The sequence below is a fragment of the Lactuca sativa genome, chromosome 3, assembly GCF_002870075.4.
Source record: "Lactuca sativa cultivar Salinas chromosome 3, Lsat_Salinas_v11, whole genome shotgun sequence".
Classification (NCBI taxonomy): Eukaryota; Viridiplantae; Streptophyta; class Magnoliopsida; order Asterales; family Asteraceae; genus Lactuca; species Lactuca sativa.
In genome coordinates this window covers 234,222,088-234,248,300 of record NC_056625.2, presented here as the reverse complement: position 1 = coordinate 234,248,300, position 26,213 = coordinate 234,222,088, and the positions used below count along the sequence as shown (strand labels likewise).

General features: G+C 35.0%; 1 protein-coding gene and 1 long non-coding RNA gene across 11 annotated transcripts; one reads left to right on the top strand and one right to left on the bottom strand.

Moving 5' to 3' along the window:
* The first annotated feature begins 1,071 nt into the window (after window positions 1-1,071).
* On the top strand, window positions 1,072-5,283 carry LOC111886155 (putative disease resistance RPP13-like protein 1). Its single transcript, XM_023882383.3, has one exon. It carries the CDS (start codon window positions 2,022-2,024, stop codon window positions 5,187-5,189), a length of 3,168 nt encoding a protein of 1,055 aa, XP_023738151.1. The 5' UTR covers window positions 1,072-2,021; the 3' UTR covers window positions 5,190-5,283.
* A 13,452-nt stretch (window positions 5,284-18,735) lies between these two features.
* LOC111886157 (uncharacterized) lies at window positions 18,736-23,466 on the bottom strand. 10 transcript variants are annotated; one of them, XR_006189487.2, is made up of 5 exons: window positions 22,488-23,430; window positions 21,258-21,628; window positions 20,315-20,493; window positions 20,161-20,215; window positions 18,736-19,021 (listed from the first exon to the last, which is right to left on the bottom strand). It is a non-coding gene; the product is annotated as an uncharacterized LOC111886157 (long non-coding RNA). The 10 variants fall into 10 exon arrangements; XR_006189489.2 differs by having other exon boundaries at window positions 20,161-20,210; XR_006189486.2 differs by lacking the exon at window positions 18,736-19,021 and adding an exon at window positions 19,061-19,908.
* Window positions 23,467-26,213: the final 2,747 nt, after the last annotated feature.

The window sequence follows — 26,213 nt, the reverse complement described above, 5'->3', positions numbered from 1 at the left end:
CAATATTTAGAAATGCAGTAGGAGCGACTTCAATCGCCTAGAAACTAACGGAAAAAGACTGTGCGTTCAAACATTTACTTAAGACATAGGCAACAATTTTCAGTCTAGAGGGTGGAGATGGTCGTTGTAGATTGTAGGAGGAATAAAGCACATTTGATAAAGATATGTGAAGATACTGTGATGCTAGATTTGAATGAGGTTTTTCTCTTTACAAGAACAATAGATTTGATTAGAGAGCGTAGATGCATAAGATCATGGTCATGGAGCGGTAAATGAGTAGTCAAGGTTTTTCTCTTTACAACAACACAACCATGATCTCATGCATCCACACTCTCTAATCAAATCTCTTTTTTATTGTAAAGAGAAAACCCTTATTCAAAACTAACATCAAATTATCTTCACATTTTTTTTATGATGTCTCTCTTCCTCGTACAATCTACAATGACCATTTTCATCCTCTAGAGTGAAAACTATCGCCTATGTCTTCAGTAAATGCTTGAACCCACCACAATCTATTTTCCTTCAATTTCTATGGTTGCTCCTATTACATTTATAAGTGTCGTTTTTTGTACCTTATATACTAAATGTATATCATATGAATATTACAACATACTCACTTGTATGACCTCAATATTCCGTTTGTGCTCATTCTTAATAACATTTAGAACAATTTATGAGATAGTGAATTGAAAGGGTAATAGACTTTTAGCTTTGTTCACATTTAGTCACTGAACTTTTTTTCATGCTTGATTTACCTATGAATCATTTGAAATTATTCACATTTTACCCTTATAAACGGTTACAACGATCATAAGGGTAAAATATGAATAATTTCAAATAACTCAGGGGTAAATCAAGCACAGAAAAAAGTTCAGTAACTAAATATAAACACAACTGATCCTGATTACCCTTTCAAGTCATTTTCCATTTTATTATTTACTTATTACCATAAAATATTTTATTCATAATCCAAATATCCGGTTAAAGTGTAAAACTAGCCAATTTGGTAAAAGTTTTACCTCTTAAAGTGGAGATCTCGGGTTCTAATCGAGACAATGATGATCTCTTCTAACCACTAACCCTGTCTTTCAATAAAATAAAATAAAATTATCCAATTAAGAAACTAAATAACAAAACAAAAACATAAAAAGGATTTCAACGGCGAATTCTCAGAAAACTCAATTGCTCATTTGAGTCGGTTCAAAATCGTCAGTCACCCACACCACACCCAACTGTTGAGATGATAGGATTAGGGACGCGGCGGATGTAAAGAGAGAAGGCCAAGACGAAGAGAACGGTGAGTGCCATGGAAAAGTGAAAAGGAGAATCGGAGGTGGAGGCGATCCATCTAATCCCGGACCCATCACATCTACTCGAACCTGATCAACCCTATATGAGCTGCTGACTCAGTAGTGAGGTTCAATTGTTCATCGTCTTCCTTTTGATAAGAAAATTTATAGGGTCCACCCTCACATAATTTTTACATGGTATGATGAATAAGCTGTAATTTGCAATGTTTTGGTAAATATTTTTCTACCTGTTATTGTTTAATTTCGGCCATGGCAACTTACAACTTTCGGGTCCACAAAATTGTGGTGTACATTGATTTCATCCTTATCTATGCGCTAATAAATGACCGAATCCTTTCTTCATGTGCATCCATTTCATACACATCTCTAGTATACCAATAATTGAAATCATTTTCTCTGTTCATCCATTTCATCCACATCTCTACTATATTTCTGCTCGTATCATCAACAATGGCTGAAATTGTTCTTTCTGGCTTCTTAACGGTGGTCTTTGAAAAACTGGCTTCTGATTCCTTGAAGAAGATTGCACGCTACAAGGGAATTGATTCCGAGCTCAAGAAACTGAAGAGGTCATTAATCCAAATCAAAGATCTGCTTAATGATGCTTCCTAGAAGGAAATAACCAATGAAGCTGTTAGAAGATGGTTAAATGGTCTCCAACATTTAGCTTACGACATTGACGACCTACTTGACGATTTGGCAACGGAAGCTATGCATCGTGAGTTCACAGAGGAATCTGGAGCCACCAGCAGCATGGTAAGAAAGCTAATCCCAACTTGTTGCATGAACTTTTCACTAAGTACGAAGATGCACGACAAGTTAGATAGTATTACCACCAATTTACAAGAACTAGTAAAGGAAAAAAATAATCTTGGTTTAAGGGTGAAAGGTGAAAGCCCAAGAACTAGTAAACGATTTCTGCTTGTTCTTGATGATGTGTGGAGTGAAAGCTATACCGAATGGGAAATTCTAGAACGCCCGTTTCTTTCTGGGGCACCAGGAAGTAAGATTATTGTTACAACCCGGAAGTTTTCGTTGCTAACCCAATTGGGTTACAGTACTCAAGCTTACAGTCTTTCGGTTTTGACACAAGAGAGTGCTCTATCTTTATTTGCTCAACATGCATTTGGTGAAAGTAGCTTTGATTCACATCCCACACTTAAATCACATGGCGAAGGTATCGTGGAAAAATGTGATGGTTTGCCGTTGGCTTTGATAGCACTTGGAAGGTTATTGAGGACAAAAACAAACGAGGAAGAATGGAAGGAGCTGTTGGATAGTGAGATATGGAGATTAGGAAAGAGAGATGAGATTATTCCAGCTCTTAGACTAAGCTACCATGATTTGTCAACTTCTTTGAAGCACTTGTTTGCATACTGCTCTTTGTTCCCCAAAGACTATGTGTTCGACATGGAGGAGTTGATTCTATTGTGGATGGCAGAAGGGTTTTTACCCCAATCGCATACAAGCAAGTCAATGGAACGTGTGGGTGTCGAATATTTTGAAGAGTTGGTGTCAAGGTCGTTTTTTCAACATGCGCCTGATGACAAATCGTTGTTTGTGATGCATGACCTCATGAATGATTTGGCGACATCTGTTGCTGGAGATCTTTTTTCAAGGTTAGACATTAAGATGAAGAAGGAAGTTAGGAAGGAAGGTATGGAACAGTATCGGCATATGTCATTTGTTTGTGAGAAATACATGGTTTACAAAAGGTTTGAGGCATGCAAAGGAGCTAAAAATTTGAGGACATTCTTAGCAACCTCAGTTGCGGTGAAGAAAAGTCGGGAAATATTTTTCATATCAAATAAGATTCTAACCGACTTACTTTGTGAGCTACCATTATTAAGGGTCCTAAGTTTGAGTTGTCTTAACATAAATGTGGTGCCTGAATTTATTGGTATTTTGAAACACTTGAGGTATCTTAATTTATCTCGAACTGGAATCACATATTTACCCGATAATGTCAGCAATCTTTATAATCTACAGACATTGATCGTTTTTGGCTGTCGTAGTTTAAAAGAGTTGCCCAAGAGCTTCTCAAAGCTTAAAAATTTGCAGCATTTTGACATGAGGGATACTCCACTATTGAAAAAGATGCCCTTAGGAATTGGTGGGTTGAAAAGTCTACGGATTCTCTCTAAATTTATCATTGAAGGTGACAATGGGTTTTCAATAACTGCGCTTAAAGATTTAAAGGATCTCCAAGGAAAAATTTCCATTCAGGGGTTGGACAAAGTGCAAAGCGTAATGCATGCACAAGAAGCAAACTTATCCCAAAAGCGGATAAGTGAGTTAGAATTTGAATGGAGTGATGTATTTGATGATTCTCAAAAGGGAACACATGAAAAGGAGGTGTTCAATGTGTTAAAGCCTCATAATGATAGTCTGAAAGAGCTTGGAATTGTGTCGTATGGAGGTAAAGAGTTTCCAAATTGGGTTGGGGATCCCTCATTTCTTCGGTTGGCTCATGTGTCGATAAATGGTTGTAAAAATAGTACATTTCTACCACCACTTGGGCAGCTTCCATCACTTAAGGAGTTATTTATTGAAGGTATGGCTATGGTTAAAGTTGTGGGCCCGGAGTTTCGTGGGACTAGTCTTGCATTCCCTTCACTTAAGATTCTGAGTTTTCGAGATATGAAGGGTTGGGAGGCATGGTTAACAAATGCAACATTTCCATGCCTTGAAGAGCTTTCGCTAGATCGATGTCCAAATTTGGTTAAAATCTCACTTGAAACCTTACCTTCACTAAGGGTTCTAAGAATAAACCGTTGTGGTCCTGATGTGTTAACAAATCTGATTCGTGTAGCTTCATCGGTCACCAAGTTGGATATCAGGCATATTTCAGGACTTTATGATCAGGTGTGGGGAGGTGTTTTACAGTGTCTTGGAGCAGTTGAAGAATTAAGAATCGAATGGTGTAATGAAATAAGACACTTGTGGGAATCAGATGCAAAGGCAGGTAACATTCTTGTGAATTTAAGGAAGCTGGAAGTAACTTATTGTTCAAATTTGGTGAGCTTAGGAGAGAAAGAGGAGGTTAATTTTGGCCATGGGAGCAACCTGGAGTTTATCAGGATATATTTCTGTAAAAAAATGCAGCATTTCAGTTGCCCGGATAGCATCGAGTCATTGAGTATATTTGATTGTGCTTCAGTTACATCCGTCTCCTTCCGAAATGGAGGGAAGAAGCTCAAGTCACTTTCCATTCGAGGTTGTGAGAAATTGTTGCAAAAGGAGCTTATCAACTCAAGCATGCAGATGCTTGAATACATACAAATAGGTAATTGCCCAAATATGACATCTATCATTCAACTGAGTTGCTTCATTCACCTTACCGAATTGGAAATAAAAAATTGTCAAAATATGGAATCATTTCCTGACCACGAGCTACCGAATCTCACTTTTTTAAAACATCTTACAATAGAAAATTGTCCAAGCATGGATGCTTCCTTTCCTCGTGGACTTTGGCCTCGAAACTTGTGTTCCCTTTCAATAGGGTGGTTGAAGACGCCTATCTCAGAGTGGGGCCCACAGAATTTTCCAATCTCACTTGTTGACCTACGGTTGGGTGGACAGTCAGAAGATGTGACTAATTTTAGTCAACTGTCTCATCTTCTTCCTTCGTCTCTTACTTCTCTTCGCATACATGGATTTGAGAAACTGGAATTGGTTTCAGTGGGACTCCAACACCTCACCTTCCTCCAGCATCTCTCTATTTACTACTGCCCAAATACGATAGATCTACCAGGAATGTTGTTGACTTCACTTTTGAGTTTGACTATACTTAGATGCCCGAATCTGAAAGAAAGGAGTGATAGAAGAGACTCCTACTGGCCCCTCATCTCGCTTATCCCCTGTATCTACATATCTTGAGCTGAACATTTGTAAACTTAATCTAAAGCTATGTATGATCCTCCCTCTACCTTTGATAATAATAATAATAATAATTGATTCTTCTTTCTTTTAATCAACAACATGCAAATATTATATAAGTTTTGGTTTGTATCTCAATATATGGTTGCTAACATGAACATGCAATTGCTTCTTTTTGGTTTTATGATTGTTGAATATGATTGAAATTGTGTACATGGAAGGCCCTGTATAATATATTAAAGTTTTCAGAAAAACAATCAATTTGAAATTCCAAAATAAATTGTGTACTAGGTTTGATCCTAGAATTTTTATTATTTGTTGAAGTTGTACAATTTGGATTTTGAAATCATCACAGGAATAATATAATAAAGTACAAACAAAACAATATGAATACTAACTAGACACATTTCAAGTTTACAACCTATTCAAATTCAAATGAGTTAAATGGATGGTTGTTTAACTAATAGGTCGGCATAAGTCTATGTTTGAAAGTTAGATTAAAAACAGAGCAAAAAGAGAGAACACCAATCAGGTCAGTCTTATGGTTTAGTAAATTCACTGATTCATGATTATCTTATTTACTCATTGTAAAGAATATAAACGCATCATATAGGTGTTAAAATAACAAGGCTAACCACATAAATTGGAGCTACATCAACATAGATTCAAGATCTTTAAAGGTTAGAATGGAATTTTATGAAACTTGTCATATTTAATAAAAATAATAATTTTTTAATATACATGCTATCATCTAAAAGTGATAGGAGGATGAATAGGAATAATAAGTGGAGAATATTTAATTTCTATAATACAAAAGTAAAATGTTGTTATTGGACAAAGACATGGAATATAATCGTTTTCATTGTCCAACAGTTTGTTTCCCGATTTCTGATTTGTATGACGAAGAACTTAATTGAACACATCAATTCAGACCGGGCCTGGCACAACCAACTCGTAAACAACAACTCATATATCTCGGTTTAAAGACTACATGATATTATCGTCTCATAATTACCCGTGATAAATTTCATGAAGCAGTTCAATGAGCATGAGTTTAATCCAATACTCAAATCCCCATTTCAGGAGTACTCATGAACGTTACATCAAACATTTGCTATGTCTAAACACTTAGACAATCTACAAGCCAATTCATGACAATCTTAATTCAATACTTACTCCCAAAGTATGATTGACTGTGGAAATTTTGAACAATCCAATTATTCAGGAAGTAAAACATGCAAAGTTGAAACACAAAATAAACAACTGACAAAAGATAGTAAGCAATACTCATAAATAAAGCTTCATTACTTAATCATCAAATGTCAATTACATTTATATTGTTACAGGTTTCTAAAATATCTATCTAATCACTAAAACTAATATCGTCCTTCAGACTAATGCTCATTGCATGTTGAACGTGCTTAATCCTACTCATACACTTTGTGAGGGGATCTACATGATTCTCTTTTGACGATACCCTCTTGACGACGAGGAGTCATTCTTCTACCCAATGTCTGATGAAGTGGTATTTTCTATCGATATGTGTGGATCTTCCATGATCCCTTGGTTCCTTGGTCAATGCAACCACTCCTTCATTATCGTAGAAAATCTCTATGGGCTGTTTTATGGTTGGCATAACTCCAAGGTCTCCAATGAAGTTCTTCAACCATATAACCTCCTTTGACGCTTCCCTCGCAACTATATACTCCGAATCACATGTTGAATCAGCCACGGTCTCCTGCTTGCAACTTTTCCAAGTCACTGCTCCTCCATTGAGTGTAAACACCCAACCAGATTGAGAACGGAAGTTGTCTCGGTCTGTTTGAAAACTGGCGTCACTATAACCGGTAACTCTCAAGTCATCATTGCCACGAAGTACAAGGACCCAGCCTTTGTCCTTCGTAGATACTTAAGAATCTTCTTAACTGTTATCAAGTGAGCTTTACCCGGGTTCCCTTGATATCGACTGACCATGATCAAAGCAAAAGCCACATCAGGGCGAATGCATGTCATAACATACATGATCGAGCCAACGACGGAAGCATATGGAACTCGACTCATTTCTGTTATCTCAGCATTGGTACTCGGACTCTGAGTCTTACTCAACTTGGTGCTGCTCTGGATAGGTAATTCTTCTTTCTTAGAGTTCTCCATGCTAAAACGCTTCAACACTACATCCAAGTAAGTACTTTGACTAAGTCCAATTAGTCTTTTACTCCTATTTCTCAAAATCCTTATTCCTAGAATATAAGCAGCTTCTCCTAGATCCTTCATAGCGAAACATTTTCCAAGCCAGGACTTAAATTCCTATAAGGTTGGAACGTCATTTCCTATAAGTAGTATTTCATCAACATATAATACTACAAAGCTAACTATACTCCCACTAGCTTTGACATATACATAGGACTCATCCTCACTCCTAGAGAAGCCAAACTCTTTGACCTTCTCATCAAAGCAAATATTTCATCTGCAAGAAGCTTGCTTCAATCCATAGATTGATTTCTCAAGCTTACACACTCTATTGGGGTACTTAGCATCCACAAAACCCTCTGGATGACTCATGTAAACATCTTCAACCAACTTTCCATTAAGGAAAATGGTTTTGACATCCATCTACCATATTTCATATCATGTAACGCAGCTATGGCTAGCATAACCCTAATAGATTTGATCTTGGCCACTAATGAGAAGGTCTCATCATAGTCAACCCGTGGGGTTTGAGTAAAGCCTTTCGCAACCATCCGTGCCTTCAACGTGTGTACCTTTCCATCCATGTCGTTCTTCTTCTTGAAGATCCATTTGTACCCAACTGTCTTGCGACCTGATAAATTGTCAACCAAGTTCCAAACTTGATTGTCATATATAGACTGGATCTCGCTGTCCAATGCCTCTTTCCACTTGGTAGACTCAGGGCCTGCCATGGCTTCCTTGTAGCTAGAAGGCTCTGTCACACCCCCAAACCAAGGATGGCGGAAACATCCGGGGGTGGAGGACTTCATGTACAGTATCACAACAACGTGTATAATAGTGCTCAAAGTAAATACAACCATCATAAATATAATCGAAAAAGTTACACCATAGTATATGTTTACATGTTTCAAAAATCAATTATATTATGATGACAAAAGTAAATTGTTGACGGTTTAACGTCCCATCCTCAAAGCGCTGAAGTTTTTCCTGTTTCACTGATTTCCTGAGAATACAAGTAGTTTTGAAAAAGTGTCAACAATTAAGTTGGTGAGTTCATAAGAGTTTTGTTTGAAGTAGAAACCGTTTTCCTTGTAAAATCGATAGAGTTTGATTTCCAGAAAATCCAATATTTTCTTAGTTAAGTATGAACAGGATATTTCTATATGATGCGTTAATGAACCCTAGAATGACCCGTAGATTTCCCCTATAATCGTCCAGCGTATATAAGTTATATAAGATTTAAGTTAGATAAAACGTTGAATGTAGTGGGTCTGCCCTAGGTCCACAACCTAATGAGGAACAGGAGATGAGGCGGGCCCTACCAATTCTAAGCCAATCGAGACTAAATTCTTATACGACTCAAGCATATACACTCAGCGATTATAGTTGAAGTCTAACAATTCTAGATGAAATATAGTTTTAATATCATAACAACTATTTCTGTGAACCTGGTACTTTGTATCTGTACCCCTTTTTGTAATAAAAACTCGGTACTTTGTATCTGTACCCCTTTTTGTATAAAAAAAACCTGGTACTTTGTATCTGTACCCCTTTTGGTATAAAAACCCGGTACTTTGTATCTGTACCCCTTTTTGTATAAAAACCCGGTACTTTGTATCTGTACCCCTTTTTGTATAAAAACCCGGTACTTTGTATCTGTAACCCTTTTTGTATAAAAACCCGGTACTTTGTATCTGTACCCCTTTTTTTATAAAAACCCGGTACTTTGTAATGTACTCCATTTGTATGAAAACCTGGTACTTTGGAATGTACCCCATTCGTATGAAAATCCTTTTGTAATGTAAATGATCATAAACTATACCTATTATAGTTTATCAAAATGTTTGAAATGTATATGCAACCTAACTATACTTATTATAGTTTAGTATGTTTATTTGTGGTGTATAAGAACCCTTTCTATGTAAGTCAATTGTATAGTATAACATAGCTATGTTTATCTTGCTTTGTTTTGTACTAATGGTTATGATGAAGGGTTCTTATAAATTCAGTAAGTAATTTCCTATTATATAAATATATCATTACAAGAAATAAATGTAATATATGAAGTCATCCAAGATTTAACACTTTGCTCAACATGTTACAAAGTGTTTTGAAAGTTATAAGCTGTTAACTAAATTTAACCTTTCTGCACTGGTTTAGAAAAATCATACGAAGTCGAAAACTAGATTCGTAAATTCTGAGAGTTCCTAAAATGTGTCTAGTTTATTAATAATTTTTATCATGATTTTTGGAAGCCTTTAACTTGTATTAAAATTCTCATATTCACAGACTGGTCCGGATTTGTGTTTGAAAAGATACGCTATTTTGCAAAAATCACCATAAATCGTAGAAAAATCGTGTGAAGATGTGCAAGTAGTCATTTTAAAGCTACGAAGTGGAACTACTTGAACCTAAGAAAATGTTTAAAACTAAAATGTTTAAGTTGTCCAAAACAGTCCGCGAATGGAGTTGAACTTTTCTGATGAAGGCTGTTAGAAAGGTATAGTTATGTTCTTGGTGTTTTAACTTGTATTCCCCCCCCCCCCCCCCTAAAAACTTGAGAAAACATGAAAATGTAGGGGTATGAACTCACCTTGAGTGATTTCAGTAGATGGATGATGGAGAAAAGATGTGTTCAACTCAAGAACACTTGAAGAATCACTTGTAGATTCGAAGATCTAACAAGAATGTGATGATGTTTGTGTAAGGAATCATTGATTTGAGAATGAGGAAAGTGTAATAATCATGGAGAGGATGAATTATACTTACCAAGAGTGTGAGAAAGCTTGATAATCATCCTTGAATCTCGAATTTGATAGAGGAAGTTTGAGAGAAAAGTGGAGTTGGATCCTTGGTGAAATGAGAGCAAATGAGAGAAGTGAGGAGAGAGGATGGGTTGTTCCAGCTCTAAGAACGTGGGGAAAGATGATAATTGAGTGGAAAGGACATTGAAGTGACCTAGGTAAGGTGGGGAGGTGTGACTGGTCATAGAGTGGGTGTGGGGGTGGTTGCTTGTGTCATAAAGTAAAGCAAAGTCAACACTCCACCTTAATTATTCACCCACTAGATTTTATTATTTAAATAAGGATTTTCAAGAAAATATGATTAAATTATGAATATTTAGGGTTCATTATGTTAAAATATGATTTTGGGTGAAAATCCCGTGTTAAAATCTCGAAAAACGAGCTTAAAATGTTAAAAATATTGAAAATGGGTGAAAAACGTCAAAATCCGAAGTTCCTGGCCGAAGTCGCGAGGCCTCGGCTCTTAAGGAGTTGAGAACCGAAAGTGGGGAAAGGACCGAGAGTAGAAGGGAAGACCGAAAGTGCAGAAGGAGGAACCGAGAGCGAGGCTCGGTCTTGGTGGCTTGAGCGAGGTTCGGCCCGAGAGCAGCCTTCGGGATCGGCTCAGGAGGGTTCGGCTTGCAGGAGGTCTCGGTTCTCAGGGTCTCGGTCTCGGCTGCTGAGGTTTCGGTTCCGGTTCCTGAGAGGGTTTCGGTTCCTTGAGAGGGGTTTCGCTTCCTAAGAGGAGTTTCGGCTTCTTAAGTCCGTTTTTCGCGTAGACTTCCGTTTTTGGGCTGTTTTCGCCAAATTCGAGGGTCGGGATGCCCCGAGTGATTATAGAAAGTTGAGAGAGATTTGGGAGAGATTTGTCATACTTGGAGAGATTTGGCATACTTAGAGAGATTTAGGAGACATTTGACATACTTGGAGAGATTTGACATTCAGAGAGATTTTTGGGAGAGATTTCACATACTTAGAGAGATTTGACATACAAAGAGATATTTGGGAGAGATTTCACATTCTTGGAGAGATTTGGGAGAGATTTGACATTCTTAGAGAGATTTCACATACAAAGAGATATTTGGGAGAGATTTCACATTCTTGGAGAGATTTCACATACAAAGATATATTTGGGAGAGATTTCTCATTCTTAGAGAGATTTGGGAGAGATTCTCGATAAGAAGAGAAAGAGTGAAAACGATTGAGAGAGGTTTCGTTTGTGACAAATGTGGGTGTCCGGCTTCGCAATGCAAGGTCCGTAAACCCTGTTAAGCCTTGTTTAAGGATCTTACACACTCCTGATGAGTATGCAACATTGTTTTATCGATTTGGCTCGTCACTTACAACAATTTTAGGTTAAGGAGATCTAGACGTACGTACTTTTCGATTTATGATCTCTCATTAGAATAGCGAGTTGTTTAGTAAATACATAATGTAAGCCCTAGTACACAAGGGTTAGCTGAGTTGACCGGTTTGACTTGTTGACTTTATTTGACTTTGAATTGACTAGAATTTGACGGTTGTCACATCATCCCCCCGTTAGAGGGAATTTCGTCCCGAAATTTGCACTTTGAATGGGGATCCAAGAATTCGGAGGAAAGATTAGGGAAACTTTTCGCAATATAAGAAATTGATTATGGTGAGGAATAACCTGCCTGATGTCACATGTCGGCCTTGGAATTTCTTATTGTTTATGCTCTCAATTTTCTCCTTGGCATTACTACTATGCATGCTTTAATCGATGCTAGATTTAACATATAAAAAAATTTAGAATTTAAACGTCGATGTTAGAGTCACGTACTGATATTTGCAGGCAGTTCTGGGGTGGTCTCTCCTTCGGTGATCGCAAGCACCCTTCCACCACCACTGGCATCTCTTGTTCTTGGGCAGTCCCTTTTAAAGTGTCCCGTTTCTCCACACTTGAAACAGGCTGGGCTTGCTCTAAAGCCAGAGACCTGATTGATGGGTCGTGCTGGTGCCTTACAGAAACTAACAGTGTGCCCCTCTCTGTCGCAGTTTTTGCACTGCATCTTCCGGCAAGCCCCAGTGTGATGGAAGTTACACTTGTTGCATTTCGGAAGGGTTCCAGCGTATTGTTTCATGGGAGTTGGCGTGGTGAGGGTTGTGGCAGCATGAACAGCAAAAATTGGCGTGGTTGTCGTAGTGTTATGACTGGCACGATGGTCGATGAGTTGTTGTGCCAACTCCTTGGCGCTGTCGAAGGTAGTTGGTCTTGAGGCCAGTACGCTATCTTGAATTTCGGGGGACAATCCCCAGAGGTATCGCTCCAAATTTTTGTCTTCCAGGGTGAGCATAGCGGGACAAAGGAGTGCTAGATCACAGAATCGGTTGGTGTAAGTTGTAAGGTCAGAGCCTGCCATTCTGAGATTCCAAAATTCTTGCTCCAGCTTTTGCACTTCGCCTCTTGAGGAATATTATTTCAGCATCATCTTCTTTAAGTCCTCCCAACTTAACGAGTTAGCCACTGTAAGCGTAAGCGACTTAACTCTGCCGTTCCACCAAGTGAGAGCTCTTCCGATGAAGGTGAACGCCGCGTACTTGACTTTGCTCGCTTCGGGGCAAGCACAAATTTCGAAGATTGCTTCGGTTCTCTCGAACCATTGAATTAGTGCGATGACGCCCCCACTTCCATCGAAAGAATCGGGTTTGCCATTTGTGAAGTCCTTGTAAGTGCATTCCTTTGTGCGTCCTGTATTGTCCCCGTGGTTAGAGTTTGTGGCTCCCGATCCAGCACCGCCAGCACCATTTGTACCAATTTGTGACATTGCAGCTGCCACGGCTGCTGTTACTGCAGCTTGGAACATTGCGGGATCAAACTGAGGAGGTGGCGTTGGAGATGGTGGTGCTGTGCTGCCGGAAGGTTTGGGTCTTTTCCTTGGCGGCATAGTTCTATCATAAATTGCAAAAGAATGATCAGATGGTAAGTTTATACTAGCAAAGACAAGTCAGTTGTTATTAAATTAGATTTTTCTGCATTATGCTCCGATTTAAGAATGCCTTATATGTAATTCATAAAGGAAGTCCATATGAATGAACTTCATGAGTTTAGTAGGTTTTGTATCCAAGTGAAACCTTGAAATTTGATCCAACCTTTGAAAGAGAATTGGGAACGATCCCGGAGCTAAGTTACTCTAGTCCAACAACTTGACTAGTGTGGGTTTCAGATAGACTTCTATGGTAGCATGATGAAAGTATTTGGACAAGGGGTGACACAGAACTTAGCTGACTGACAATGTCATTGATGTTTAAGATGTAACAGGCTTGGGAAAATTGACTTTGTAGAGGGTCTTACATCACATCCGGAGCAGGAGAGTTTTGGCCGCCTAAAGGCCTAACCAAAAGTACCTACAGTACAAGATAGTTTCATAGAGGATGCCACATAGGACATAGATAGGAAAAACGATTCATTTTTAACAGGGAAAGAAAGTAAGGTATCTACTACTGGCGGCGGTCATCCCTCTGGTGAACCCTTAGTTCAGCTAGTTGCCGCTCCTTATCAAGCATGTGCCTTTCGTACACCCTCTGGCGTACTCGAAGTTTTTATGACTTCGGTTCGTGTTTTAGCCAGTGCTTGCAGCCGGGTTTCATGGTCTCTCTCAGATTTTTTTACGAGTGTGCTCAAGGCGATTGGTGCGGATTGTATGCATTCTTGCATTTGCATCGACCTTTACGATATGATGGAGAGTTGTTCTGCCCTGAATCTCATTTCGGGCAACTCTACTGACCTAGATTGAAAGAATTCTATCTGTTGAGCTTCCTTCGCTTATGTCGTAGAAGCTTCGGTCTCCACTAAACGGCATAGGTTGGGCTTGCTCTTCGCTCCAGGTTTCCAAGCATTCTACCCAAAGAGGCGTCAGGCCTTGGAAAGTCAGACGAGGGTTAGGATTCGGAACAAGAGCCATCGGGGTAGGTTCTCCACTTCAGGGTCGGAGTCAGAACCATCAACCAAGTCTTCAGCTTGGTGACCATCCATAGGGATTGGGTAATCATTCCCTGACTCCTCTCCGAGCCATTCAGTATTGCCGTGGTTGGGGTAGTACGAGTCGTCGTGGGGATAGAATCCAGCCATGATATCTTCGCGAGAAATGGGAATATAAGAAATAACTAAGTAGGCGTACTAATTAGATAATTATAAGATGATCTTTATCAGGTACTTCAATACATTGTTTAGTGCATACTAGTCATATGTATTTGGGACATGATAGACCTTCGAATAAGCGACCCTAACTCTAAATCCCCAATCCAACGAGAACAGGAAGTAAAGCAAAGATCCACAATTCTACGTCTATGACGTCCTGGATACATATAATTTTAATGTATCCACTAAGCAATTATTGACCTATTGATAAAAATCTATTTAGTTCTCAGATAAGTATTTATAATAACGCAAAATACCCCTATGGTATTTCATTGTGGTAGTGTTGGTAAGTTTTTAGACTTGTTGCCACATCACAACCATTCTTGGGCATATGCCAATCACTCCTCGGACCAGCATAGTTGATCAGGCTATGCCACTCCCAAGACTGACCATACATCCCCGAGTTTACCTGTGATATCCAACAATCATTACTTTTGTTTTGTTCTAGAACGATGCTGACCTTAGCATGTATGCATGCATGTATACTTTTAATAAGAAACTATTTATTTCTAAAAGTATAGTTGTTTTGAAAACTTTAAATAAGAGACTCTAGTCCCAATGCATTTATAGTTTGTATATCTTACTAGATTATGACCCGCGTTAAACGCGGGGAAACGCATAAAAATCATAGAATTGTATATAGATATTACACCACAGGAAACATAACAATTAAAAGTACATTTCCATAGCTATTTTAAATTCATTAACATACATTATAATAACTATTTTAATTTCATAACAATTCAAAGTACATTACCGTAATCAATAAACCTAAGAATTATTTTCCCGTTCCTGGTCCACTGTTACCTTTTCATTTGGGAAAAACAATGTATTCTTCAGTTAGCTCGAAATACACCTCATATAGGTCCCCTACTTTTACCACCACTTTACCAACCCACCAACCATCTCTGTCATTTGTATCCACCATTGATATGATATTATATACATCCACCATAATTTGAGGAGGAACTAACCTCACTTATTCTTTTTCTACAAACTCTCTTAGTGGCATGAGGTCGTGATTAAGCAGGGTTTGATAATTAACAAAAAATATTCTATTAGATCTACATCTCTTGATGGTTGCAGGATAGTAGGATCCCTCTTGGTTCGTTTTAAGAGATTTCAACTTTTTGACCATCAGTATACGCCATGAAGTCGGTCCTACAAATCACTTTCTTATTTCAATAACGTGTAACTTTGATGTTTATAAGCACATTATGTTGTAAAATATCTTACTTTAAAAGAAAAAATCAATGATTAAATATTTTTTGTATACTTACATGTTGTTTTTAATTCACATTATAATAATGCCAAACATGTTTATTTTACATATTGTTGAACGGTATCTAGGGCTAATAAGAAAGATATGAAAATCATACAAAACTATCTATACTGTTTTTTGTCGTAGATGAGATACAAACTCTAAATTTGTTGACGGATATGAAGATGTTAAAACCAAAATTTTTGTATTCAAACATCTTGAAGACAATGTTTTCTAATTCACTTTTTAGGTTGAATTCCTTGTGATTTTATTTCAAAAATCCACAATATATGTTGAAATTAATAATAGATTGTTAGATTATTTACCTTAATTGAAAATATTGTGGATCATGATGTTGCTTCTTGTAGATGTGGCAGTTTTTTTTATAGAGGAGAAGAACATGAATCTTGAGTTAACTGCTTTTAGGGATACGTTTTGGTTGAACAATTTTAAATGGGCTTAAACTACAATTTGGCTTTATGGATCTAGCAACCAACCATCTTTTTTGGGCTTTTATCCTGGGAATGATTTGTAAGGAATTTTGAAAGATTTTTTTTTAATTTTAACACTTTTTGCAAGCACCAACATACCAACAAGAGATTTACATATATTTACATATTTATAAATACAACAAATAAGCATTATTGTATCTTAGGTTAGTATATAAAACAATTTAAGACTACAATGATATAATGAGTATATTATTAAAGTAAATTGTTGTGATAATAAAACATTAAATAATATTTATTTTTATTTACTAATAAAAGAAAGAAAAAAATAGTTGACTTACTAAAGTACAATGTTATTTGTTCCAAAGACTTACAACAACCGAAAGAAACACATTAATATATTTTAGGGTAAAATGTCCAATTTGTTCCAAAGACTTACAACAACAACCGAAAGAAACACATTAATATATTTTAGGGTAAAATGTCCAATAGGTGGAAAATATATCAATTTGAATATTTAAGGGTAATTATTGTTCAATATGTGGAAAATATGTAAATTTACTATGCAGGTCAAATATGGAAAATAGAACGGGAATGGCAAATATGTCAACTTGACTGTGTAAGGGCATATATGTCCAATAGTGGATAAAATGAGCATTGTTTTTATTTCAATGATATCTACACTTAATAACACCAACAAACCTTCAATACCCACATAAAAATAGAAATGTACATCCTAGTCAGAAGTAGATTGTTGTTGTGGAGTATGTATTGAAAGTTCGTTGCTATTTTTGAAATTCAATTTGTGTTGACATTTTCCTGAAAATATTATTAAAGTCGAACAAAAAGTGTTAATCTGACAGAAAGAATATTGTGCTAATAATATGATTAATTAAGTAGTTTTGGAGCTATATATATATATATATATATATATATATATATATATATATATATATATATATATATATATATATATATATATATATATATATATATTAAAAGTAGTTTTTGAGGAGGGAAAAAACAATTACTTTTGTTGGCATTTATTAGATTTTAATCCCGTAGTACAATGACTTCATATTTATTATCTCTGTTTCAAAAACAACAAATTCATGCTTTTATTAAAAGCAGTTTTCGAGCAGGGGTAAAATAGTCAAATTCGTTGTCATTTTCTATTTGTATTCCCATGGTACATTGAAGTCCAAGTTTGTTAATCCTAAATGCTTTGACCTGATATAGTTGTCGACAAAAACTTTCAAGGCAACTATATCGAAAGTATATTCGTTAAAAAAATGTCATTTACTATTGAAACCCACTTTATGTTTTGTTTAAGTACAAAAATGTCCAAAAATATGAAATTGTAAAATAACAAATCCATAAATTTAGTAACTGGATTTTTTACATGATAAATTAATATTTGGACAAGAAAACTAATTTTATTAGATCACGATGTTTTAGTATGAAAAAGACTCTACATGTAAGAAAAAACAACACTACTTTCGTACACCACGTTATTGATTATATTGAAATGGTTAAAAAATGATATGAAATGTCTGATTATCTAGAATATCTAAAGGACCTCTTTGTAGATAATATTTTTTGTTTTATTAGTTAAATGACCTTCCTTATTTAAGATGAGTACCTTCAATCCTTTTTTACTAAGCATGCGAGAAACGGCTACATAATTGACCATGAGTGAAGAAGGGTCTACGCAAGTACAATCCAACAGTTGAAAATGATTGTTACAATAATAATAAAAAAATATAAATTAACAGAATCAGATTTGACGTTATTGGTAACATTGAAATATTTCAAAAAAAAAACAATGAAATGTCTAAATATCTATAATCGTTGAATGACTTCTTTGTAGACAACATTTTTTGTTTTATTAGTTAGACAACCTTTTTTGTCACATATGAATACCTTCAATCTTTTTTTACTTGTGACACAAGAAGCATCCACATATAACTTATCATGAGTGAGTCGGGTCTACGCAAGTATAATCCAACATTTGTTAATGATTTTCCTTGACTTTTGTTAATGGCAACTTGTTAATGATTTTCCTTTACTTTTGTTAATGGCAACGACCGATCAATGTTTCATTGGTAATGTTTTCCTGCATATTTTTCTTGCTGCACGATAACTTACTATAATGTTTTTTTCCTAGGGACCAATTATGTAATATTTTTTTTGCACATGGACCATTTCTGTAAAGTTTTCATGCATTGCTATTATCGGTAAAGAGCCATAAGTATGGTGCTTTTATGGGCCAAACTGAGCTTCATTTGCATTTGGAATATAAGATGCCTATTTAAAAATGGTATAAACTCTTGAGTATAAACTAAAAAAAAACTTCAAAAACAAACAAAAATCATTGATAATTACAATAAATTGCTATTTTAGATTTAGGCATAAATATGTTGCTATGTTTGTAAGAAGAGGTGTTTTTGTTGTACTAATCTTAATTTAATTGTTATAATATCCAAGCCAATCCAACAATAATTCAGGAATACGACGTCTCTTTAGCAACATACAGGGCATGAAAAATTCAACTGAAAAGAGTAATTAAAATAAATCCAACCATAAAAATTCAACAAATGAGGTAGTTGTAAAGTGTAATACTAAATTTCCAATTTAAACAAAGAAGATATCCTGTAATTGCATATGCCTAAAGCTTCAACATAACCACAATAATTGGCGAATCTTGAAATAGAAATTTTGATAAAATACAACATCCATAATGTAATCTCTGTATAAGAACATCACACAAAGATATAAGTGAAGTCAAATTTTAAAAAGAAATGATTGCAGGGGCTAAAGCTTCAACCAAACCACAACAATTCCATGAGATAAAAGAAGAAGGCGATGGAAGAGGGAATAACTTTATAAACTTTTTCTTATACTTCCACTATTTGTAACACATTGAATGAAAGAGGGCGTACAAGAACTTTAAACGTATTTCAGCAAGATTGTTGTCTTGTATCCCATAGCTACAATTAGAAAATAAAAATATGTAGAATAAAAAAGGATATTACTATTAGTAACCTTATCAAAATCAATAAGAAATACATGAATCTAGAAAAGTTCAACTAATGATGACATTTGTAGACGTTAGAACATAAAAAAGGATAAATCATGTTTATAACCCATAAAAGTCGAAATGGGTATGTATATATTAATCAGTATGTTACCTCCTAATCTAAAGAACAATTTCCTGTTAGTTGGAATCATGTAAAATCCAATTCTAGTAGAAGAATCCTATCACGAAGCCAATGCTCTTGAAGGAATGCTTAACCCTACAACAAGTGCTCTTAATTCCATTGTATTCTTTGATGAATTAAAACCAAGCCCACCTCAATTTTACGATAAAATATATACTTTACATCAACCAAAATCCCTAAATTGTAAATAGGTCTGAAGCTTTTTTTTATATATATAGCAAGGGATAGTTAATCACAACTATCAATCACAAGTAGGTGTTCTCAACTATTTTTTCATCAATATAGAGAAAAGTGATCAATTATATGTATCTTTCACATAGGACTAAAATTTAACACGAGTATTACTGAATTTATTAGGAACAATGGATGCGACCAAATGAAACTATATAGACAGAAGTAGCCATGTCGGTAAATAAATAAATGTATAGCCATTTTCTTACAATTTTTCATCAAGACTCAAAGTTAATCCCTAATCAAACATAATCACATTCCATAGTCAAGAATCAAAGAAGAAATGATATATATTTCATCCTATCTCATAATTCAGGAGAAACCTAAAAGATGTGAAGTTTATATGTAAAGTAGAATCCAACATATCTGGCCAATCCAAGAAACCTTGTGCTCATTGTATAATGTCCTCACATTCATCCATTTACCTAAACAAAAAAACTATACCTTACTAACTACACTGATATATATTTTTGGTTCAAGGTCTTACTCAAACAGGGAGTGCGCATAAAATACATAATAGATAAGCTCAAAAGAAGAATAAGAAATGCATGTGGAGATGTAAAAGTGGAATCAAGTCTACATGCTTTACTACAAAACAAACTATTATGTGATAAAAAATAAAGAATTCCATCAATAAATAGGGTAGATGGCAGTAGGTACATGAATCATATGTGTACCTTAAGACTGCAATCAGTTTGTAGATGTTCCCAGAAACCACTATCGATATCTTTCCTTAAATTGAATAAATTCAGGAATTTGAACACTCATCTTATGTCCAACTAAAATTAACAAAAAAGAAGAATTGATGTAGTTAAGAATGAGTGATTGAACCTTTCAGTCCGGGCAGCCACAAATCGCTTGAAAGAAGCTTTTCTTTTGATGTTTTTTTGTTCCCAGACTGGTATAGCTCAATCAAAGAAATAGCAACCTAGATTTGTTGACTAGGTTTGGATAGATCTTAATGCATGCAGTAATAAAAGTACCTCTGCCCAAGCATATTTAGAATGGATCTACACAACAACATTTTAGCTTCTAAGTTTAAGGATGAAATGTAAAATCTGATAGAAAATAAATAATTTTTGAATGAAAACAAAACATTTGAAAATATATTTTATGGGACATAAAAGCAAAGAATGGACAATAGAGTACATACACAATTTAAAAATATTTCGTTGAAAACATACACACTTGTAGAAACAGGTTGCATGCAAAATAATTTGGAACATCAAAATCAACAAAAGCTTAATAAAAATGTCATTTGATGATCGTAATAATCTGGTCAAAAGGGAAAAGTTCACACACAAATAGTTAATACCCATGATCAGATTATACCATCAAACAAAGAAAGTGTCTTTTTGGCGTATATCCGAAAATGCAACTAACCACAAGGATAGAAAATGTTATTTACCAAACAAACATATTAATTAGCATACGTGAGGATATTACAATCAAATGAAGTTAATCATACATGAGGATACTACATGGTATAAATATTAAAATAATATAAATATTATAGAAGTTAATCATTAATAAAAAATATTGAAAATTGTTATTTGTATAATACATTGGAACAGTTTGTCAAAAAGTATATCATGTTTATCTAAAAGCAATTTATAAATTAATTATAAACTAGTGTAGGTGCCCATGCTTTGCATGGGTTGGATGTGAATTTAAATAGCAAAAGCATACAATGCAATTTTAATAAAAAAAAATGAAATAGACTCAAAGAAAGTAAAATGTCACTTTAGATAAGATCATAGCACAGTGAAATTACAGGCATATCCCTGAACTTCGATGATATCCCTCCTGTCCCCGTGCATTCCAATTTGCAAGTACCTAAAACCAAAAAAAAAATATTGCTTGAATAAGAAACTTACTGGAGGGTAAAAAAGGAAAGCTAACCACTAATATGTATAATTGCTCTGGTGTCTTTGTAATGTCAAACATTCTAGCATGAGACCCTTTCTTTCTCTTCACCAGAATATATATCATTCGTACATGTCATCACAAAAATTTACAAATAAATGCAAAATAAAAAAATAAAAAAAATTGTGCATAAGAGATGATAAAATGCATTGCAGGCCTAATAAGTTGTCTCAGGTGATTATCATCAACACCTTCCCGGTTAGGATCTCTTAAGCTATCCTGTAAATGAGTTTTAAAAAAAAGAAACATATTAAAACTATTATACTTTAAAAAGTCTAAATTATAACAGAAGTATCATGCTGTTTCTTGCATATAACCCTACAATTATTTTTCTGAAAAATAAGATGAAATAAATTGGAAGTTAATAGTACAATTCACTTGAATTTTAAATTTTAACCAAAAAAAACGATAGCACCATATTGGTCAAATTCAGTTAACAACAAAAATTAATTACTCTACCAATAGTCAATTCAGATCCAGTTAACAAAAAAACAAATACACGCCTTGCAAACCAATGTGGCTATATATATGAGGCTATAAATGGAGAGCCTACACCACAATTAATGAAAAAAAGTCATATCTTAGAAAACTCATAATTTACAATGAAGGATAAAAGGTTCCAAACCCAGAAACTAAATCTTTAATAAATCCTAAAAATCCAACCAATGAAGCTTTAAGAATTAACGTTTTAATGTTTTTGGTATAAGAATATTTTCTTGTGGAAATGATTTTATTAATGGTTTTAAATATTAAAGTCACTTTTTTCTACATAAAACACCAAGCATTGCTAATACTTCAACTTCATAGTTCTTTTTAACACAATCTTCCTACACAACAGATAAATATATAATGCACTAAGGAACTGCCATAAAGAATATTTTGTCCCGAGAAGGATCCAAGTAAATTCACATAAATTAAGATTAAAAATAGCACAAAAATAACCACAATGTTCATGTAAAAAGATAGTCGGTTTCTTTCTTCACAATCATAATATCAATAACCACTCATCAGAAACCAGAAAAATTATAATTTCATAATGCATAAAACTAATATAACTTCAATTTTTGAAAACATATACCTCGAGAAATAGAATGAGAAACTGGACTTCAAGACCTTATCGAACTCCAACAGGTCACAAATCCTTTCTACAATAGTGGAGCCCTAATAGGAAACAATCATCCTATAACAAACCAAAAAGAACAGATGAAGAGATGATGATTGATGACAGTAGGTTTAGAGATGAATTTGAATCAGAAGAGAAATAAAAGAACAAAAAAACTCAAAAGCTTCTCACTTTTGATGCCCTTAGAGGTGTGCTTCAAAAAAAAAAAAAAAAAAACAACTCAGAATACAATAACAGGTTATTGGAAATTGAGGTCCAGCTTACAACTCATAAAAATCGAAAATCACAATACTAAGAAGGACTGAAGGTGATCAATTGAGTCGAAAATCGATTGAAAAGAGCCTTAGAGGGCTCCTCAGTCTATACATCATGCGTTTTTCAAGATTTTTGATCGGATTTACCAATTTAGCAATTTCCTACTCGAGGTGCTTCGATTAAATGGCGCATACCCTTTTGCTCTTCTTAGCTCCTGATTATGAACGTCGATTAAATGGCACGTACTTGTTTATGCCCTATTCTCTATGCTTCCATGGGGTTTAGCCCAATTCGCTAACGTATCAGGCCATCAAACATGAAAGCGTAATCGGATAGTAGAAATCAAAGTAGAAATCGAGATTGAAACTTACATCAGAGTATCTAACGAAGGTGGAGGGTTTGAAGATAGAGGTGTCGCGTCGCCTACATGAGGGCAGAACCGACAAGATTATTTCATGAAGGTAACTGGCTTTGGATTCTTCCAGTCGGAGGGTGCGTCCGATTGTAGATCGGCCATTAAATCAATTTCTAGAGAGAAGTGTCGATCGATTAGAGAAGGAGGGGCGAAGGCAATTCTATTGAGGCGGTGGTACTGGTGGTAGCTGGAAACAATCTATCTCAAGATGTACCTGAGGCGGTGAAAGAAGGAACGGTAAGTAAGTAGGTGGGGATTAAACTAACCACGGTAAACAAACTCATGAACAGTATCCGGGTAGGCGGTGGATCGGCGGACATGTTAAAGAAACTATGGTTGAGTCAAAGCAACCCGTTGAACATTACCCCGAGTTAGGTACTGTTCATAAGGATGCTGTGAATTAATTATATATATAATAATAAAAAATTGCACCTTTCATTCTAAAAGTCACATCAAAGCTAATTTGAACTTCAAAAAACCAGTTTCCCAATGCATTATCGTTTCAATACATACCAAATTATCCCACTTAAAAATAAAACCTCCGGTTCTAAAAATCATAATAGCACATTAAACTGTTATTGCCCTTATAACTTCAAACCAAATTCTTCTATCTTTTGGCCCTTTAAAATCAAAATTTTCAGTTTTAATATCATTTTATTCAAAAAAACCAGTTTCCCAATGTATTATTGTTTCTTTTAAATTCATTTTTCATGTATTTTTCATTGATGACCAGAATTTCATTGATGACCAGAATACCCTTAACCTTCAGAAACTCCAAAACCATCCCAAGGCTATTCACAATATTTTCATGTATGAAATTGACATAAACCTCAAAGAGAAACGATTGTCCATCACATGTACCCAAAATAATTTATAAATTTCGGATCTCTCCTCTAAAACTTCTAATAAGGTTGCCACTTTGCACATTCAACACTTTATTAGGAAAAAAAAGAAACAAAACCTTAGAAATCTAGTTTTAGTTCATACTTATATATCTTTACATTGACACGCATGTGTGTTCTGTGAAAGGGAGGAAGATGTCTTTCTCATCAGGTGACAATATATACTAAACAACACCATAAGATGTATTTAAATTGGTGCCAAAAAATAAAGGTACCATGTACCCAATTTCAAAGAAAAAATTGTAAAATAAATGATAAGAACTTGCAAAATTATTTTTCTTATATCCAATTCACATATGGCTGTAAGCAATAAAAGTAAGCCTAAGTTTCCATTTCCATATAAATGAATGGAAATTGCAACCTTTAAAAATGCAGGAAAAAAAAATTTACCTGAGAATCATCTGAAAATACCAACAACAGAGGAGATGTAATACAATATAAAGGACCCTACTACAGCCCGTAAATTCAAAACAAAGGCCTTCATAATCCAACATGCTCAAGTTTCATTAAATGACCAATATTTTCCTCTTTGTCTGAAAAAATATTTATTTATAAAATAATTCAGCACCAAATTTGAACTACTTCAAATATACCAACTGAAATGTTTGTAGTTTCAAAGTAAATCATTCTTCAAATGGACACCATGTCATGAAAATCAAAAAAATTGGAGTTAGGAATGCTTGCTTTCACCTGTTATAACATACTAATGCCCTCAATAAGAAGAATATTGCATGGCTAAGTATAATCTGGCAATAGCGGCAAAAGAAGCACCTTCAAAGCAGAGAAAATGTATTAAAATAAATCGATAAATAAATCTCGGACAAAAAATCTACTGGAATGTCAAAAAATTACAAAAATTTTTGGATTGTAAAGAGATTACATGAAAGCTTCATAGTTCTAACCTGACATCATCTTAAACCTTCTTAATCTATCAAAGAAACGCAAGAGAGAGAGAGATAGATAATGGCGAACATGATGAGAATGAAAGAAATATATAAACCTGAGTGATAAGAGACGGAGAAAAATCGTAGGAGATTACGAAATCACCTGACATAACTCGACATAGCTTATTTGTGCATACTGCATACCATCGTGGCTAAATCCTTGGCAGGAGGGTTTACAATGTTTCATCTTCACAAACAGAGGAGAATTGACGATTTGATTCCCTTGATATATATTTCGTAATTGATATATATGTGATTTTAAGAGAAAATTGATTGAAGAAAACAATGTAAAAAAAGAAAACAGATCAAAATTATCATTTCAATGCCTAATTTAAAACCTGATTTTATGGGATTTGATTACATTTCATTCCTATAGAGAAGTTACGGATTGTTCAAAAGAAACGGTCTTTGACTTGGTCATGATGATGTCATTAAAATAATCTAAGGGTGGAAATGTTATAAATGAAATGTAATCAAAGGTTCTGATTGTTTAAGATGATGTCATAAGGTTTCTCTTTTAATAATATTTAGAGATGTGGTTCGATATACTAAGTTCACTATAAACAATGCTCTGATACCAATCTGTCACACCCCTAAACCAAGGATGGCGGAAACGTCTGGGGGTGGAGGACTTCATGTACAGTATCACAACAACGTGTATAATAGTGTTCAAAGTAAATACAACCATCATAAATATAATCGAAAAAGTTACACCATAGTATATGTTTACATGTTTCAAATATCAATTACATTATGATGACAAAAGTAAATTGTTGACGGTTTAACGTCCCATCTTCAAAGCGCTGAAGTTTTTCCTGTTTCACTGATTTCCTGGGAATACAAGTAGTTTTGAAAAAGTGTCAACAATTAAGTTGGTGAGTTCATAAGAGTTTTGTTTGAAGTAGAAACCGTTTTCTTTGTAAAATCGATAGAGTTTGATTTCCAGAAAATCCAATATTTTCTTAGTTAAGTATGAACAAAATATTTCTATATGATGCGTTAATGAACCCTAGAATGACCAGTAGATTTCCCCTATAATCGTCCAGCGTATATAAGTTATATAAGATTTAAGTTAGATAAAACGTTGAATATAGTGGGTCTGCCCTAGGTCCACAACCCAACGAGGAACAGGAGATGAGGCGGGCCCCACCAATTCTAAGCCAAT

Coding starts and splice junctions, on each gene's coding strand:
- LOC111886155 (XM_023882383.3), top strand. CDS start 2,022: ATGCATCGTGAGTTCACAGAGGAATCTGGAGCCACCAGCAGCATGGTA.